General features: G+C 51.8%; 6 protein-coding genes across 6 annotated transcripts; 4 read left to right on the top strand and 2 right to left on the bottom strand.

Annotated features, from left to right (window-relative positions):
• Window positions 1–1,628: 1,628 nt before the first annotated feature.
• Window positions 1,629–3,519, top strand: COCSADRAFT_189863 (uncharacterized protein). The gene is made up of 3 exons (XM_007701197.1): window positions 1,629–2,355; window positions 2,412–2,821; window positions 2,871–3,519. The coding sequence occupies exons 1-3, from the start codon at window positions 2,096–2,098 to the stop codon at window positions 3,323–3,325; spliced, it is 1,125 nt and encodes a 374-aa protein (XP_007699387.1). The 5' UTR covers window positions 1,629–2,095; the 3' UTR covers window positions 3,326–3,519.
• Window positions 3,520–3,792: 273 nt separating this feature from the next.
• COCSADRAFT_180837 (uncharacterized protein) lies at window positions 3,793–5,031 on the top strand. Its single transcript, XM_007701196.1, has 3 exons — window positions 3,793–4,211; window positions 4,287–4,459; window positions 4,544–5,031. The coding sequence occupies exons 1-3, from the start codon at window positions 3,953–3,955 to the stop codon at window positions 4,922–4,924; spliced, it is 813 nt and encodes a 270-aa protein (XP_007699386.1). The 5' UTR covers window positions 3,793–3,952; the 3' UTR covers window positions 4,925–5,031.
• COCSADRAFT_115906 (uncharacterized protein) lies at window positions 5,001–7,001 on the bottom strand. The gene is made up of 2 exons (XM_007701195.1): window positions 5,892–7,001; window positions 5,001–5,803 (listed from the first exon to the last, which is right to left on the bottom strand). Exons 1-2 carry the CDS (start codon window positions 6,801–6,803, stop codon window positions 5,348–5,350), a joined length of 1,368 nt encoding a protein of 455 aa, XP_007699385.1. The 5' UTR covers window positions 6,804–7,001; the 3' UTR covers window positions 5,001–5,347.
• A 291-nt stretch (window positions 7,002–7,292) lies between these two features.
• On the top strand, window positions 7,293–8,751 carry COCSADRAFT_159831 (uncharacterized protein; the record flags this gene model as incomplete). The annotated part of the gene is made up of 5 exons (XM_007701194.1): window positions 7,293–7,332; window positions 7,390–7,591; window positions 7,644–7,696; window positions 7,761–8,368; window positions 8,455–8,751. 5 exons carry the CDS (start codon window positions 7,293–7,295, stop codon window positions 8,749–8,751), a joined length of 1,200 nt encoding a protein of 399 aa, XP_007699384.1.
• Window positions 8,752–10,549: 1,798 nt separating this feature from the next.
• On the top strand, window positions 10,550–11,457 carry COCSADRAFT_315001 (uncharacterized protein). Its single transcript, XM_007701193.1, has one exon. The coding sequence runs from the start codon at window positions 10,962–10,964 to the stop codon at window positions 11,433–11,435; it is 474 nt and encodes a 157-aa protein (XP_007699383.1). The 5' UTR covers window positions 10,550–10,961; the 3' UTR covers window positions 11,436–11,457.
• A 3,157-nt stretch (window positions 11,458–14,614) lies between these two features.
• COCSADRAFT_356003 (uncharacterized protein) lies at window positions 14,615–16,835 on the bottom strand. Its single transcript, XM_007701192.1, has 5 exons — window positions 16,673–16,835; window positions 16,089–16,586; window positions 15,906–16,022; window positions 15,453–15,603; window positions 14,615–15,371 (listed from the first exon to the last, which is right to left on the bottom strand). The coding sequence occupies exons 1-5, from the start codon at window positions 16,730–16,732 to the stop codon at window positions 15,010–15,012; spliced, it is 1,188 nt and encodes a 395-aa protein (XP_007699382.1). The 5' UTR covers window positions 16,733–16,835; the 3' UTR covers window positions 14,615–15,009.
• Between the last annotated feature and the right edge of the window lie 357 nt (window positions 16,836–17,192).

The following is a 17,192-nucleotide window of genomic DNA, read 5'->3' as shown; positions in this document are numbered from 1 at the left end:
ATCAAACATGTAAAACCTATCTGAAGTGACACTTTGGCATCGCATCTTGCACAAGCTTTGGGATACGAGTGGCATTGACAAAGTTGCTGGAAATCTTCAGGCCCACATTGACCGGTACCGGCGCTTGACGTCTGGCTTCTGAAGAGTCGTAGTCGAGCACACCTCAGGCGAGCCGCATGCAGTGGCTGGAATATTGTGGATCATGCTTGTGATGTGCTGGGCATGAACACGATCATTTGGTTTCAGCCTTGATGTAGCCAAACAACAGAGGTGGGGGAGCGCCTAGTATTTCATAGGCTCAGGCTTTGCGCCGATAGATCCACGTTCGAGATTTTCGTAAATGTGTAAGTATGTGTAGGTAATTTGCGATTACCATGGCACGGTACTCAGAGTGACGGAAAACGTCGCGCATTGACCGGACGCCCTTACTCAAGCAATTGTTAAGTGTGCTCTTATTTTGCGCTGTAATGATTCAAAGGTCGCTTCGATCGGTTGAAGCCAGCCACATGCCCAGTGGTGGGTTCTGACTCGGAACGTTGAAGGCACTCGCTTCTAAGCCCTCGGAATTGGTTAGCGCTATGCAAGGAACAAGGTTGCTAGCATGGCCTCATGGCCTGTTATGACCGTGACTGCCACGTTGGAGAACGGGACTAGCCCCGCATCTCAGCTTGTGTCTACACAAACCACCATCGTGGCAGACAAAAGACTGGTCGGACTTGAGCGATGGCTGATGCAGTGTCTAGAAGGGTGGAGCGAAACGCGCTAAGGATTCTGTGATGAGTGTAAGTATGGCGAGGTGGTTTCCAAGTCAAATCAGGATGCGCCAGGAAGAATCAGTGACGACAAGCAGACGAACTCGTTGATATGAGAGCTAGAAACAAAATTCATCCGATCGCATGGTTATCCTCTTGGCCGGGTCGTGCCCATGATGCTCATCGATCAGTTGGCGTGGACAGAGGTCCGCAGTGGTGGGAGAACGAGGCCAAAGCCGGGTGCTGCCCATGATGCCGGACCAGTCGGTCGGATAGTCGACAGAAATGGCGCTGCACGTTGCAGGGGGCATCGATGTTTGTTAGCTAGCGGTACTAGGCACAACGGCTCAATATTGTCATGTTGACGCCAGGTCTTGACCGCTCGCCTGGGCATGTTCAACACGCGCCGCTGCATATGCGAGTTTGCAAGTGTTAGGCATTGGAGCGAAGCAGAGCGTGCATGTATGTGTGTGTGTGTGTGTACTTGGTGTGTAGAGTCAGACGGCGCTCCAGCGATGGAATGGTATGCGAGGTGACGGGCCTTTGGTCACGTCAGGGTAACTGATACTAGATATTGGACACTGCAGATACCAGCGTGCTAGCCGATGCGCTAGGCCTGGAGAGGCAAGGTATGGCTAGTCTGTTTGGACCAAGCGTATCCGTTTCGGATTGGCGGCGTGGGCGTGGTGCCTGAAAATCGCTACGCTTATAAGAGTTGAGACAAGCTATCTCCCGCCCTTGGCAACAAGACCCGACCAGCACGGACCTGTTCATTGTTCGTCTGATAAGCTTTGGCCTCAGTCTCTCTCCCGATGCTATTCTGGGTAGGCTTCTTTGACGCCCCCATGACCGCCCTTCCCAACCCTTTCGGTGAGGGCGACATATCCAGCTGCTGGCCGCACATGTGGCTTGACGACTCGTACCACTTTGGCAATGGCATTCCCTGCGCATCCCCATCTGCGCACAGCCCTGGTACCTTTCGGCATCACTGAGCATGTACGCCACCAAAGTCAACAGCCCACGGCTCCACGACCCATTTCCCATCTTTCCCACTCGCCATACTCTTTCCACTGCTTCCCGATCTGGTAAAGTCGTCAAGCCTCGCCGTCACAGAGCCCAGCTGCTCGTCCGTCGCCCAGGCTTTGGGGCATGGCTAGCAACACCAGCGGCTTGCTGCTAGCACCATGCCGCTTGGTCCAAGTTTTGAATCATAGCTCTATCGCGATGCTTTTTCAATTTGTATAAGTAAGACATCCCATCCCGCTGGTTGAAGATCATCATCCAACGCACCTCACAACCTTCACTCCCAACTCACTTCCTCTACTCCAAACTCATCCTTCAAGATGCGCAACGTTCTCCTCGCTGTTTCCGCCATCAGCGGTTTGGCTGCCGCCCTTCCCCAGAGGCCCAACTTTGAGGCTGCTAAGGCTCTTCCTCTGCCCAGTGTTGAACTCCTCAAGCCAAAGGTTGATGAGAAGCCAAACGCCCCAATCAAGTACAACCAGCCCGCTGCCGTGCAAGAGGTCAAGCAAGATGTCAGCAACAACGGTGTGCAGACCAGGAAGCGCTCAACCTCTTGCAGCGGCACTGTGGAGGCAGGAGGGTAGGTCGATAATGTAGAAACTTATGGTCAATCAAATCAGCTAACCATTGATGCAGTGCTGCACCTGTTCCCGGTGATGGCTCTGCTGGTGCCTACCTTGCCACCACAAACAATGTGCTCAAGAGCAATGCTGATGGAGCAACTGCTCCTGCCGGCTACGATGAGGCTTTCAAGGGCCTTAACAAAGCCACCCAGCAGATTGGTTACTTGACCTACAAGAACATTGAGACTGGCAATTACAATGTTCAGGCATGCGCCGACTTCTGTGATAGCGAGAAGTTCTGCCTTGGCTTCAACATCTACTACGAGCGTGATCCCAAATACGCGCCTTCCGCCTCCTGCACGGATCCTGAGCCCCAGACCAACCTCAAGTGCGCTCTCTTCGGATACCCCGTCTCCGCAAACACGGCTATCAACGATGGCCAGTACCGCGAGCAATTCCAAGTTGTCATTGCTGGCAGTAACGGTAAGTTCACTTTGTCCTCTTTAAGTGTCTTTAGCTTATGTCAAAACAGGATACTCTAAGCGCCAAGGTACCGTCTGCAGGAATGCTCCTGTTGTGCCCCGCTTCAATGCACCAACCCAACTTCCCGCTGCTATCGATGCTCCTTACATCACCAAGAACAACCGTGAATACTACACCTACAATGGCATGCGCCTCTTCAACGAGAACCCCTATGACCCCAGCCTTTGCGCTGCTGCTTGCGAGGCCCAGACCGCTTTCGATAAGGAGCACCTCGTCGATGCCAGCGGCGAGTACAGGCCATGCAACTTCTTCACCTCTTACATCTTGACTCAGAACGACGTTCCTCTCGGAACTTACTGCGCCCTCTATACTCAGACCTGGGGCCCTGAATATGCCACCAACACTGGCTACCACTGGGAATCCGATGAGTACCGCACCATTTGCGCTGCTTCATACAGCCTTACTGCCCAAGACAGCGGCCGCATCGCTACACCTACCATCTAAGAGGCATAACACGAATTGGATGATGGGATGAAACGGGGCTGTGAATGACGGTTACTAGGACGTTACGCATGATGATGATTCATTTTTTTGTTTAATGATCTAATATAATGACTTTTCTAAAATGTCTGCATCTTCTTACTTTGGTAATTGTGGTCAATGGTATTATTCACATGATAGTGGCAGTATGAACGAGCATGCTCATCATCATATTGGTATCAAGTCAAATGATAGCTTGTGCATGCTGACTTTCTGCCTGCAGCTTGAGCATCCTCCGCGAACTCGTCCGGATACTACACGAGCTCACTTCCACGCGAATAACTGGTGGCATTACCAAGTAATTGTGGTACACGATGTGGGTAACATTAGCCGTACCACCTTCCGTAAGCAGACTCGACGCCAGAACCCAATCAGAATACTCCAACGCGACCCGCACCAGCGATTGTTTGCACCATGGGAAAGCATGATGACAAATATGTACAACTGGTCAAGATGCATCTAGAATAAGAACCTGCAACGCCCACATGTAGAGCAAATCTAGAACGGACTAGCATCGACTTTCCAACCAAACATTCAACCTACAAGGCTCCAACCTAGTGACCACCCATATCCATTACCAGTCCAACAAATATGTCTAGCCGACCAACCATCGTCCTGATCCCAGGCTCCTTCTGCTCTGCAAATGCCTACGATGCAATCGCCACGCCTCTCCGTTCCAAAGGCTACGACATCCAAGTTATCGAGCCGCCTTGTTACCCCGCAGGCTACGAGCGCAAATCTGATGGCGCGCCACCGAACATGTACGCCGATGCCCGGTATATCAACGAGCACGTGAAGAAACTAGCGGATGAAGGCAAAGAAGTTGTGCTCGTGGCCCACAGTTACGGCGGTACGCATACATCACTTGCCCGGATTCTCGACTTTAGGAGATATGCACATGGCTGATGACAACACGTGACTACAGGCGTCCCAGCAACCGAGAGTCTCAAGGGCATAACCAAGAAAGAACGCGAGCAGCAGGGTAAACTAGGCGGCGTGGTCCGCATTGCCTATCTTACCGCGCTGGCGCCGCGCCTCGGTGAAACCGCTTTTCAGGTGCTTGGAGACCAGGGCGGTGTTGTTCCTTCTGCTGGCGAAGTAAATTCCTCCTTTCCTCCCCCCCCCCAACTCCCTCCCTTCACCTACTATTAACTTCCCAAACTAACATAAAAAAACTTCAAGGACGGCTGGATGTACCACAAAGACCCGGCTCCCGTCGCGGCCCTCATCTGCAGCGACCTCCCCCTGTCCGACGCCCTTGTCCAAGTCGACAAAATGGGGTACCACTTTGGTGCGTGTTTCCTTGACCCCCTGACGCATGCGGGCTACAAAGACGTGCCTGTGTCGTGGTTTTTCGCAGAGAAAGATTTAGTGGTTGTACCGCAAGTGCAGCAGATGGGGATTGAGGCTATCGAGGCGAGTTGGGTGGGGACGGACAGGGAGGGGAAGAAAGTGGATGTGACGAAGCTGGAGTGTGATCATTATCCGCTTGTGTTGGAGGATAAGAGGGCGAAGGTTGAGGCGTGGGTTGAGGGGCTTGTGGAGAAGGGAGGGAGGGATTGATGGGGTTTGAAAGAAGGGGTTTGACAGGAAGGTGTTGGACTATACATACATAGGCATGCAGTGGTAGTTTTTATGTATATGTGCCACATTTTCAAAAGTTAAGACAGTTTCTATGTCTTTTTTTCTTTCTTCTCCTTTGATTTGCTATGGGGTTGTAAACAGAGTCATGGGGAATTTGTATGGCCTGGATCATATCATCATCATCAATCCTAAGCCGATATTATTGACAGAAAATACAAATTGCACGTGCTGTCAAATTATGCCTCAACTATTCCCGCTCCATCTCAATTCTGACTATCTAGTAGGACCCATCGGGCCCTCCATATATTTTTCTTGTTTTTCTCCCTTATGTCCGACACTCCTTGAACTATTTCCCTTGATGCTTCTTCCCTTCTCCATCCATTTAGGCTCCATCATCATCCCTTACTCCCCAATAAACCGATGCTCCCCAACCTCCAGCACCTCAATTCTATCCCCCACAGCCACACTCCCCTCGTTCAACGGCGTAACCTGCATACCCAAGCACGCATGCTTACTCCCCTCATCAATAATCCTATAACTCCGCAGCGTAGTCGACGGCTCATTGCGATCCCGCTCTCCCGTCTTCTGATCGACATTTGGCAGCTTGCACCTCGTTGTGCGGCAGGAGACGTGGAGATTGAGTGAGGATTCTGAATTAGATGGTGACGAGATTTTGGCTTTTGTCCAGTTGTCTTCGGCAAATGCGGAGGGACCGGTGATGTAGAGGTTTGCGCGGAAACGCATGGCGTCGAGGAGGGCGAGCCTGTTTTGCCAATTGTGCCTGGATTTTGGATTTTTGCCCGGGAGTTTGGAGGCTACGTCGTGGACGGAGGCCATGTTCATGATGTGGACTGGATACTGTTTGCGTTTTGTTAGCCGAATGCCTGGTTGAGAGTTTTTTTTTCGGCTTTGCATGTTCAGGGAACGAGCAGAGGGTAAAACGTACAGAGTCTTGCATGCCGATTACAGTCTCAAATCCCACCTCTTCTTTCTTTGGTGCGTTTTTGCCTACTTCTCGATAGGCGTTTGTGTCGATTCTGAATAGTGCAATGGGGTTTGCGGCACCCAGAGTGTATCGAAGTTTTTCAAAGGTCTCGCGGTCGACTTCTGAGGTCATGTTCAGGACAACGGGAGTGTCCATCCAGATATGCAAAACTTCTTTCGTATATCCCTTGCTGTTGATTCTCTCTTGCGGCGGGTTGAACGGTATTCTGAATTCCAGCGTTGGTTCGGATTTGCCAACCAGTTTTGCTGCCAAGATCTTTCCATAGTTGGTAAGGCCTTCCAGGGTGAAGTCGGTATCTGGGGTAAATGGAAATCGGATTACAATACAGCCTTCACTTTTCACCCATTCTCCATCTTCCTTGTAGCCTCTTGCTGATGGATCAGGCACCCACATTTCCGTCTCGACTTTGGCCAGACGGGGGAAACTTCGCTGGGTCATGAATTGCCATTCACTTGAGACTTTTCCATCCAAAGATGGCAGGCTAGTAACTTGCTGAGCGAGAGTGAATTGGCGGTCGTATTTCAGTCCAGTTCGAATGACTTCAGTTTTTTCCAATTCAATCGGGCCACCGGATTTCAACGGGTAGATGAAGAGTGCTTTTATGGTCCATGGCTTTTCTGGGGTTGGGTCGCCGCCTTTGGCATATTTCTTAGAGTACTGGTCTTCAAGGTTGCTGCGTCCTTTAATTCCAAGTTTCCGACAGCCAGCTGGCGGAGGTAGTGCTCTGGGAGACTGGAGGATGCCGAGGATGAGCAGGATTGCAAAGGGCAACAGGCCTGCTATCACCGCGAGTATTATTCTCTCCATCATCACGTTATCCTCATTGTCTGCGAGAAAGAAGGTTTTGGCCATTTTGGCGAAGGTGTCGCGTGGCCAATTGAGGTGGGTAGATCCAGAGCGTGAGAGATGCGGCTGTTATCGTGAAAACGCCGAGGCTCAAGCGTAGCAAAATCCTTCGACACTAACGCATAGGAGGCAGGTGTTGATTTGGATACGTAGAAAGTTAGTTCACTATCAATGTGTTATGCCTTAAATCGCTTTGAATTCCTGCTGATGCGGGGTTGCTGTAAGCACCCAGTGTATCAGGTGAGGAGAAGGAGGCTCGAGTCATGTGCCCTGGGCTTGGTTGTGCTCGTGACATCGTGCCATGAGCGTATCGACCGAACGCCACTCACTACGCGCCCTTTGACTAAGTACACCGCGACTGCTATGTACCTACTGCGACACAGTACAGAAAGAGGAAAACTGTGTAAGACGTAATGCTCAATACGGCAAAGTCACGGGACGACTGCAACCTCGCATACTCTTGCTGAAGCTTGCTCAATTGCATTCCCCACTACAATGGCCGGCGAAGAAGCCTCACAGCTGTCGCCCCTGTCGCGTAAGCTTGCACACCCCGCACACATTTTGCGTACACATATACTCATACATACGATAGATAGGCTACCCACCGTCTCCGCATCCCAAGCCCTACAAGACTTCAACGCACGCGGCGCCCGCACGGTATCAACAGGCATCACACAGCTTGACAAGGCCCTTTCAGTTCCAGCTCCTCCGGGCCATGATGCTTCAGGCGGATACACACGCGGCAAAGTAACTGAGATCTTCGGCCCATCCGGGGTCGGCAAGACAACATTCGGGTAATTGTGACTGTATTGCACTCTCGGGAAGACGGCGATTGAAGGCTTCCAGGATACAGGCCGCCGTCTCGGCACTGCGTGAGGGCCAGCGGGTAATATGGGTTGGTGAGTACATGTAGTAGAGGGCAGCACTATCTAAATATTGGGTTGAAAGGCTAAAGGTTTCCAGATGCTGCCTGCGCGCCTCTGGTGCAGCATCGCATCGACGATATCCTTGTTCCGTACCCAGACGAGATGCGGAGTCGTTTCCAATATACCGTGGCACCTACGCTTGCGCATGTCGTGGCGCTCTTCGTCCATCCGCCCGCTTCCTTTCCCCCGCAAAATACCAGCCTTATCGTCATAGATTCGCTCGCAACCCTCATTGATAACGCATATCCCCGTCATACGGATGATCGCATTGCGAAGAATAGGACCGACCAAGCACGATGGGCTGCAGGACGTCGATTTGCTATAATTAATGAATTAATTGCAGCATTCACCAGGTTTGCAGCACTGCACGACCTTGTCTTGCTTATCACAAGCCAGACTATCACCCGTATCCGAGGTGCCTCACGCGCACTGTTGGTTCCAGCAATCTCAGGGGTTGAGTGGGAAGCCGGTGTATCCACTCGTCTGGTTCTCTTCAGGGATTGGGTTAGACACGGCAAACCTACTGATAAGTCGGACGCCGAAAGGTTGCAAAGAGCTCGATTTGCCGGCCTTGTGAAAGCAAATGGTGTAGCCTTTGCAGATGAGGGGGGTGTCGGCAATGTAGTGGCCTTTACTATTGAGAAGGTAAGTCGAACCAACTTCCTTCAGGCTCGATCTACACAAACCCAGTTAGACGTTCTCTGTGACGATCGCCTGCTGACACGATGCAGAATGGTCTTTGCGACATAAGCATGGCAACCAACGACATTACAGCCCCTCTTCTTATCCCAACAGAAGGCCGGATGTCCAAGAGACCCTTCGCCGAAATTGATGAGAATACCGCCGAAGAACCGAATTCGGATGAGCTTTACGGTTGGATGGAGGACGACGGAGTTGCCACTGAGGGGTTATTGATTGATGAAGCATCCATTGATCAGGGTGACGTTGCAACACCTCACTTGGATGTCATTGCAGATGGCCACAAGAATAAGGTAATACGGACTTCTCCTACACCCACCCAAGATTAAGAGATTAATCATAAGTCCCGACAATCCGCGACACTGGTCCGCTCCCAGGTTGACTGCACCACATGTTGGTGCTATTCGGAGAAAGTAAGCTTCCGTCTGGGGTAAGCTCGTACAGATACCTGCCCCTTACTCTCCGGATTCCAGCGTCCAATCACTATGTAGATCTCGCATCCAGATGGATGAGCCAAGCCTCCCACGGCCCACGGCACAGGTATCGCTATTCAGCCGTGTGGGGTTATTCAGACGCGCCGCACCCCGGAATATCATCCGCACCTCGTCCCGGCGCGGACTTTGACGCATTCGCCAACTGTTCTGACATCAGCAACAGAGCATAGTTATGTCTAAGCCACGGTCTAGTACGTCCCTTATCGTGAAGCCCAGCCCAGATGTGCTATTCTTCCGCCGGCAAATGCGCGCGGCAGCTTTTGTCCACTGGTTGCATCCCACATCCACACGACTGGGTCTCATCTTGCCACACTAGCGGTATTCCGCTCCGACAGGCGAACAAAAGCAAGTGCGGGCTATCCGAGCATAACACACAAGTGTGTCACACCAGGGCTGCAGCGCATTCGTGTGTACTAGTTGCACGCAGGGATCGGGGAAGCACCCCCAGATCCAGACACTCGGTTTCCCTCACCGGTAAAAGTCGTCCCTTTTTTTTGATGCTGATGCTCCGGATGCTTCGCGAGTCTGGGGTCAGCGGGGTCGACGGTTTGGGCTGGGCGTGGGGGTGTACGGCAAAGTTGCTCGTCGTCACGTATGTGCATGTTAGTGTGAAGCAAAAGGTAGCCACACAAGTACACGATGATAAGCGGACCGTATAAAAACGGCGGAGCATGGTATGCATACCCATATCGTAACAAGCCATGAGCCTTGTTGCGCCTCGAGGGCCCACGGTGGCGCAATATGACTTGGATTTGCCAAAGAAACACGCATTTTCAATGCGGTTCTTGGCCAAACTACAGGTGTCAGACGTCCTCCAGCCGGGACTGGCGCATGCAATAATAGGGTATTCGTCCTTTCCCTTCACCGCTACTCAGCCATGGAACGCTGCATCGAGGACGCAGATCGCCTTGTTTCAGCTCTATGAGCGCCTATCAGGCTCGCTTCACACGAGTGAGGCTCTATGAGCGAGAACTTGGGCGCATAGCATCGGCCGTAGCACGCCTACCACCACCAACCCTCCCTTTTCCGCCTAATATCCCAAGGCAGAAGGTCCCAACACCAACAAGGCAGCTCGTAATGTCACCGATCTCCCCACGCTTTCTCCGCATACAGCGCTGGCGCCGGCCTAGGCTGCAGCCTCGCTTCCTCCCGTTGATCTCTTACCCCAATGGAGACGGGTGGTGTTACGCACAAAGATGGGGTTTGCTGCAGCCCGACTGACTTTCCGGAATACATGGTGCTGAGCCGAAAAAGTGGCCAGGATCTTCGTTTGCTCTTAGGGCGCCTGATGCGGGGGATCGTGATACGAGTGCGAGATGTTGGTGGTCTGGGGATACGATGTATTCTATGTCGACGTGACGTCTTTTAGGTGTGGGTGATTGGGATTAGCAAGTGTCAGGTGGATAATATGTGGGAACTGGGCGTCGAGTGTCGAACCAACTGGTTCATGGCTACTGAGGCAAATGACATTAATGCGGGGCGCTCGTAACCGAAGAGTACAGTGTGTTGCTTTTTCTGCATGGTGTTGCGTACACAGCGTGAGATAAGGGGTATACTATTACGTCTTGTAGTATGGAGAGAAGTGGAGAAGCAGCTCTAAATTTACTGCTGCTAGTTGTCTTCGTATCCAAGCGGTACTACTAGAAATGGATATCCGGGAGAGAATGGCTCGTTCTGAATTTACTGTGTGGATAGGGCTTCGTGTTGTTACATGTGTAAATAGCTAAACCGAAGAGATGCTCGTGCCCGGTTTTACGTGAGGGAAAGATATGTCAGACATTAGTTTGTCGTTAATCGCCATTGCAATTGTGGGAATATACATATCTAGTCGACAAAGTGACCAGTCATTGTAGATACAAACATGGCACTGACTCGAGATGTAGCGAGACTGCATGATGTTCGTGGCCACTGCGTATACGCACTCTCTCGTACTGCCATGCACTGTAACTGCCTTTTAGCATAGACACAGCCATGTATACACGGAGCTATGGAAATTCCTCAAGCTTACCAAACTCCATACACACTGACCCATTGCAGATTTGAGAATGTGGTATAGCATCGTACCTAAGAGGGTATCACCAAGTAGTCCTTCACACTGCTCCACCCATATGTATAGAACCACTCCAGTTACTCACGACAAAGAAAGCAAGACGAATTCGTATCCTATGCAAACTCATCACTCTCATGCTGCATCAAGAAAAACTTACAAGCAAAATCTTTTCATCTCCCCTTCTACCCCTTCCCCACACACCCAATGTCACCTACACCTTTCTCCCCCCCCCACCACTAACCTTTCTCACCACGTACTACATATACCCACAGCCCCCCATATCCGATCCGACACTTCCAACTTTTTTTTAGAAAGAAGGAAAGAAAGAAATCACGATATTTTTTGTATCGGGCATCAATTGGGGCGAGGTTCCGTCGCGCCCCCCCCCCCGGCTCTTTTTTTCGTGTCCCCCCGCCCCCGCAAAATCACCGAGAAAGATACGTTTTTTTGTGTGGAGGTTTTGGTGTGAGTGGGTTTGCACTGGGAAGATAGGGAGAAAGAATAGGGTTGGGCTATGTGATGGAATAGTCAGAGAGAGAGAGTATTTTGTTTTCTAACTTCTTGAGGTTTGGGTGAGTTGGGATAACTACGCATGGTGAGTGCGTGCGAGAGGTGATTGGGTGGGTGGGTGGGTTAGGTGGCTTGGGCATGGCTGTGCAGAAAGGGCAAGAATGGAGAGAGATTAGTTAGTAGCTAGTAGCTAGTTAGTAGCTGGTGGTGGGTAATCAATTAGGCCTGATGCCAATGTAGTAGGTAAGTAGGGCATTGGTTGTAAGGGCTGTGTCTAGTTGTTTCTACTTGGTGGAGATGGGGTGATGCGGCTTTGCGCTTTTGCGCACTGAGGCATGGTGGAGTGATGTATCGGAATGTGGGGGGGGGCACGTGCGTCAAAATGGGGACTTTGCTCGTATCTCGGAGGGAAAGGAGAAGGGGCAAGCTGCGAGGGCAAGAGAATGTGCGATGGAGATCCACATGTCGGAAATACGCCGATTTTTGAGTGGGGGTCAATTTTATTTCTTCTCTATTTGCGTCGTGTGTAGAATGATGTAGGTGGTGTAGAGAGAGTGTGTGTGTTCAGGGGAAGAAGAGGCAGCATGAGGAAAAGACATTCTGTAATTTCCTTTGTAGGAGCGTACGTAATCGACCCACATGTTTTTTTGCAAGAAAGAGAAGGATGGAGAGACGGGAAAACAAAAGAGTGATAGTTACCACATACAGAGTTACAGGTCCGACAGGCTCTTACCATATTGATACCTAAACTCCTGTGTATACTTACACGGAGACACCGATCATCGCCCCTGCAGACAGCACTAAGTCTCCCCACCTTTTATTCTACGACTTTCCGCAGTCGCCAAAAAAAATTACGGCACAAAAGAAAAGCGCCATCAGCACCAGCATTAACCGGCCCCCAAACCAAGAGCCAAAAGAACGCGGCTGAAATCGCACGTGGCTGTCTTTCTTCCGCAATCCTCAACGTCTCTGCATTCCCCGTGCTTCGCCCGCGCCCTTTTACCCCCTCTAAAGTACCTCGGACCTCGCTTTTTCCCCCTCGAACCACCAACGATCCTCCAACCTCCAACGAAAACTCCCGCTTCAGCCCCTCTCACTAGTCCGTATACAAATTACCGAGCACAAGGTTAACCTTTTGATGCTGACCCGAGGGAGCCAAAAATGGTCGGTCCCCCATGGGTCCAATGGTGCCATAACAGCATAGCCGTACGAAGCAATGTACCTAATAAATTCATGCAAGTACCCTTACATCCTAACCTAAGCGAGGTCCATGCTCCCTTCCTTTTGGCAGCTCTGTTTCATCCGAGGACCCGCTTTGGATGGTGTCGAAGCCGGTCCGAGATACCGCGGGTAATAATAATATTTCAAGTCTACGTACGCACATGTACATACCTGTAGGGAACTGTAAGTAGAACACGCCGTGACGCATGAGCACCCCAACAAAAAAACAGACTTTAGGTAGTCCGTAAAGAGACATGTTGCCTGAGTGAGATGGTGGTTACACGGAACAATTTCCTGACACACAGACGTACTTTTTTTTAGAGGGGAAGTATGTGCGGGACGGAAGAAATGTCGGGTCTTTGTTTTCTCACACTCTCTCCGGTGCTCATGCCACTTTTAGTTTTCCATTGCTCTTTTGTCCCTCCATATCAGGGACGTGCGGCGGGAAAGGACAAGAAAAATAAGGGTACAAGACTCTTGGAGTCTGGGGTAAAGTAAAGCCGACCTTTTTGATTGCTTTTGGGGTTTGTTTCTTACTCCGCTCCTTGATGATCGTTAGTGGCTTTCCTGGTGTGCTTCTTGTTTTTTTTTCTGGTCATAGTTCAGGTGCGCGTGCACTGCTTGCGAGGGGTCCACAATTGGTTTCACATGTCAGGCGCAGAAAGAAAGACATGCAAAGGGCACATTGATAATCAGTGTACGTATGCGAGAGCTTATTAACCTGTGTAGGAAAAAGAGGTGTGGTGGTATGCTGGTTCCCCGTGGACGATCTTGATGATGATGTTCTGACGGCATGCAGGTACAGAAACAGTTGCCAGACCTCAACAACATGCACCTTGGCCACCATCAAACCCTACACACTTCTTTATTTTGCCTCATAGCCCAGCCGGTCTGGGCAGTTTCGTGATATTGATTTTTCTTTATTGATTTTTTATCCATATATTGGTGGTGGAGAAAGCAAACCGGCGCAATAACCTCAGGCCACCGACATGTCGTCGAGAAAAACTTTGGTACATTGTCATGAGTAGCCTCTTCCCCCCACGTTAATCAATATGAGGTAGAAGTGAGACCTGCATGTTGGAAGCTGTGCAGCGGGTGCATGCACACGGACAGCATAGGCAATCCTGCTTCAATGCGCTGCGCCGCGTGGATGGTCTTCGCTTATCTGCAATATTGGGCGGATAAATAACGGTCTAAATGAAGGTATACGTATCTCCCTGCGGGTGTGGAGTCGTGGAGATAAGGGAGAGTGCGGTTGATTGACTCAGACAGCGATACTGATTTAGACTGGCGATGCCCACACAATGCGCGATCGCTTGCCGGTTTGGTTGATTGCTTGTCAGGGTAACTTGATGCGCATGTCCTGATCCGCGCCACGACATTTGTCCAAGCAAAACGCTAATCTTGGAAGTGGATAACATGTGAGAAGTCGAGACTTTTCAAGTGCGTCATTGCTAGGCTTCGACATGTGACGTAGGGAGTGTGGCTGTAAGATACGCAGTGGTTTGGCACGGCTTCATGTCGGTGGAATGGCTGAAGCGGAATGCCAAATCCAGTATTCTAGCAGGGAACAGACGACATGTGGACAGGAAAGATGCCTATCTGCAGTGTGCAGGCAGGTTGACTGTCATAGCAAAGATGTTCATCGAGCTCACATGTGGGACCCTTCTGTAGTTCACGAACCGGCGGTCAAAGCTGCAATATATTGTGCATCGCCCTTGCGCAGGGCCTCACTAAGCACTTTGTATTGCTATTCAGGCGTGTGTGATCTGCAAAATATATTGCTGGCGTGAACGCGGTTGTAGTCGCTGGGGCAGAGTACCAACAGCCCGGTACGATGATGTTGGGTTTAGATGAAAACCGTTGTGCTAGAGGCCTGCATCCCGTGTGCTGCACAGATGCGGGGAACCTCAACAGGTACTTTGTAAAGTATATTCCTTCATTCATCGACCAAGTATTGCGGTATTGCGGTCCTTGCACGCGGAGGTGGAGTCAATGGGGAAGGTGCTAAACTAACAAAGTGCGGCGAAGGGTTGAATGGTTAGCCGGTGGTAAACGCGATGCAAAGGACAGATGGTCGATATTCTGGAGACGGGTCCGCATCGGCGCATTTGGGTCTGATAAATTTCCCTGCGTGAGCTTTGAGGAAGAGAGGGCCAAAGCAATAGTCTGGTCTTTGGTTCCGAGAGCCGCATCGGATCGGAGACACTTCCCCTTTGCACCTGACTCCGACCAAGCAGGCACTATGGGATTCCCCGGTGGGCGGTAAACTAACTTGTTTTAGTAGCATACGCGTCGATCTGAGTGTGGAGTCAGGGTCTCTCCACAATCCACGACGTGCTGCTGACGGCTGTGAGTGGTGCAATTACTTGCGGCAAAATTTCCTCGGCTGGAGCGAATGGGGTGGCGAGTGCCATAATTCCGACAAGGGTACGTGACTCGTCGGCGGCAGCCTTAACCGCCAGCATTTCCTCGTCAGGCAGGTCCGCTGTTGGACATTGTGGAGATCCCGCACTCAGTTCTGGGACAAAGGATGGATTTGCGACCTGGATTTGCGGCCCTAGAAGCTCGCTAGACGCCTTGTGCTGAACTGGTCCAGTACTAACACCGAGTTGGTCTGCAAGGGGCGGAAAGGCTTGGTGGCACTCGTTCTTGTCCCGTGGGCGGTTGGTATCTGGGCTGGATTCAGAGGCGCTTCATGGCAAGCGGCTAAGATGGAGCGCAGTTCCGTCAGCTGAGACACTACTGTGGATACCCAATGTGTAAGTATTTGCAAGCTCTCCTTTGTCGTGCGTGACAGTTGCTTTTGATGAAGCTAGTGAGGGAGGGGCGGGATCCGGCTGGTTTGTGATTGGTAGGGAGGCCACGATGCCCAGCTTGGTGAGCAGATTGGCGTTTGGCCGGCCCTGCCCAGTCCACAGCGGAGGTTTGCAATGACAATTTTGGTTGGCAAGTGCCTTGGTCGACAGCCGGAGGTACATGTGCATGTGAATACGTTACGTAGGTGTGTACCTTGATTCGCGCTGGGTGCGCTTGACCCGGTAAGCAGGCAAGGTATTTGATTTTGGTACTGTCATGTCAAGGACAGACCCTGTTCGGTATTACTGCTCGGTAGCTGTTCTTGTACCGGTTTTCACGGGCAACGGTGTCAGCGGGCACAGGTATGTCCAGTAGGTACATGTGTATGTGTACATATCAAGGTACGTACATAGGCACATGTGTGTGCGCTGTGCGCCTTCGCTTCGCGCCTGGCGGGCCGACCGTGTTCAGACGCCGCAATCTGGCGTGGTAAGGCGGCGGAGGTAGAAGCCGCCAAACCTGCCGGCTCGTACGGTCAGACAGGTGAGATCGTCATAGCTCGGATTACGCGTTGTGGAGTAGCGTGGCGTACGCTATGGGGCTCCAGTCCGGGGTGCATGCCCAGCTGGACCACTGCAGAGATGATCCTCACAATCAACCGGCGGGAGAAATTTTCTTTGGGTCGACCATAGATAGGCCATTGGATGGGCTCGCGCCTATGGATCTGAGACTGTGCTCTGGCGAGGGCAGGCCCTTGGGGCTGGCCAGATATCAGAATTGTCGAATGGCAGCGTGGAGCGAAGGCATCTGTTGGTTCCCGGCTGGCAAGGGTGAAGCCGCCGGAGACAGGTCGAGATAAGGGCAGTGAAGATTCGATAGATCCCCACAAGGATGGGACCGGAAACGCAGCCAGCGTGCCTAGCAGGTAGGCGAAAGCATGCATGCGAGTAAGTAAGTAGTAAGTACTTGGGTATGGATGTGGTGAGTGTGGTGTCTGGAGGACTCGTGGTGTTTGCGCGCTCGACCTGCCCGCCCACCCTGGCTGGCTGGCTGGCTGGCTGGCTGGCTGGCAGTCTGGCTGCATCGTGTCCTGTTTAGGCAGTGAGGACGCGTGTTCCACTTTGGGCAACTACAGCCACGCACCCACGCCCACCCACGTACTAAGTACGTACTCACACATGCCACATACCACACCACACAGGCATGCTTACAGGCAGCCCCCAGGCGAGGGCGCATGGGCAGCGCCACGATGTGTGCTTGTGCCACGTACTCCACATTCCTCACTCTCCGCAAAATCCAGGTCCCTTTATGCCATAAGCCCCGCTAGCGCTGGTGCCGCAGTCTGTACCGGAATCGTCAGACGCGGACGAGGCTTATCGCGCTGCATGTGAAAGGGGAAGCAAGTGCAAGAATAGCGACTGTTAGCTGGAGACGGGCGTGGTCGCACAAGCAGCCCATTGACTGAAACACAGCCCTCATCTCGCCCTTGGTTGGCCCCCTCCTCACCGCATCTTGCTCGTTGGGGGTGCCCAGTGTGTCTCACGCCCACCCCGCAGGGGAAGATCAGGTTCGGCGCGAAGAGAGTGAGAGAGTGAGAGCAGATGCAGAAAAAAAACACTGTGCGGGTGCCGCATAGCGGCGGGCTGGCGTGACGCTTGCACCATCCAGCCCACTCACCCACTCCCATCCAACCCCC

The sequence above is a fragment of the Bipolaris sorokiniana genome (assembly GCF_000338995.1).
Source record: "Bipolaris sorokiniana ND90Pr unplaced genomic scaffold COCSAscaffold_6, whole genome shotgun sequence".
Taxonomy (NCBI): Eukaryota; Fungi; Ascomycota; class Dothideomycetes; order Pleosporales; family Pleosporaceae; genus Bipolaris; species Bipolaris sorokiniana.
This window is presented reverse-complemented; position numbering and strand designations above follow the sequence as displayed.

Excerpts from the sequence above, each read along its gene's own strand:
- COCSADRAFT_189863 (XM_007701197.1), top strand. The coding sequence starts at position 2,096 with ATGCGCAACGTTCTCCTCGCTGTTTCCGCCATCAGCGGTTTGGCTGCC. Across the intron at positions 2,356-2,411 it reads GGCACTGTGGAGGCAGGAGG|TGCTGCACCTGTTCCCGGTG; the intron begins GTAGGTCGATAA and ends CCATTGATGCAG. Across the intron at positions 2,822-2,870 it reads TGTCATTGCTGGCAGTAACG|GATACTCTAAGCGCCAAGGT; the intron begins GTAAGTTCACTT and ends ATGTCAAAACAG.
- COCSADRAFT_180837 (XM_007701196.1), top strand. The coding sequence starts at position 3,953 with ATGTCTAGCCGACCAACCATCGTCCTGATCCCAGGCTCCTTCTGCTCT. Across the intron at positions 4,212-4,286 it reads CGTGGCCCACAGTTACGGCG|GCGTCCCAGCAACCGAGAGT; the intron begins GTACGCATACAT and ends ACGTGACTACAG. Across the intron at positions 4,460-4,543 it reads TTGTTCCTTCTGCTGGCGAA|GACGGCTGGATGTACCACAA; the intron begins GTAAATTCCTCC and ends AAAAACTTCAAG.
- COCSADRAFT_115906 (XM_007701195.1), bottom strand. The coding sequence starts at position 6,803 with ATGGCCAAAACCTTCTTTCTCGCAGACAATGAGGATAACGTGATGATG. Across the intron at positions 5,804-5,891 it reads TAATCGGCATGCAAGACTCT|TATCCAGTCCACATCATGAA; the intron begins GTACGTTTTACC and ends AAACGCAAACAG.
- COCSADRAFT_315001 (XM_007701193.1), top strand. The coding sequence starts at position 10,962 with ATGTGGTATAGCATCGTACCTAAGAGGGTATCACCAAGTAGTCCTTCA.
- COCSADRAFT_356003 (XM_007701192.1), bottom strand. The coding sequence starts at position 16,732 with ATGCGCCCTCGCCTGGGGGCTGCCTGTAAGCATGCCTGTGTGGTGTGG. Across the intron at positions 16,023-16,088 it reads CCGGACTGGAGCCCCATAGC|CCGGCAGGTTTGGCGGCTTC; the intron begins GTACGCCACGCT and ends TGACCGTACGAG. Across the intron at positions 15,372-15,452 it reads TGCAAATACTTACACATTGG|ATACCAACCGCCCACGGGAC; the intron begins GTATCCACAGTA and ends AATCCAGCCCAG.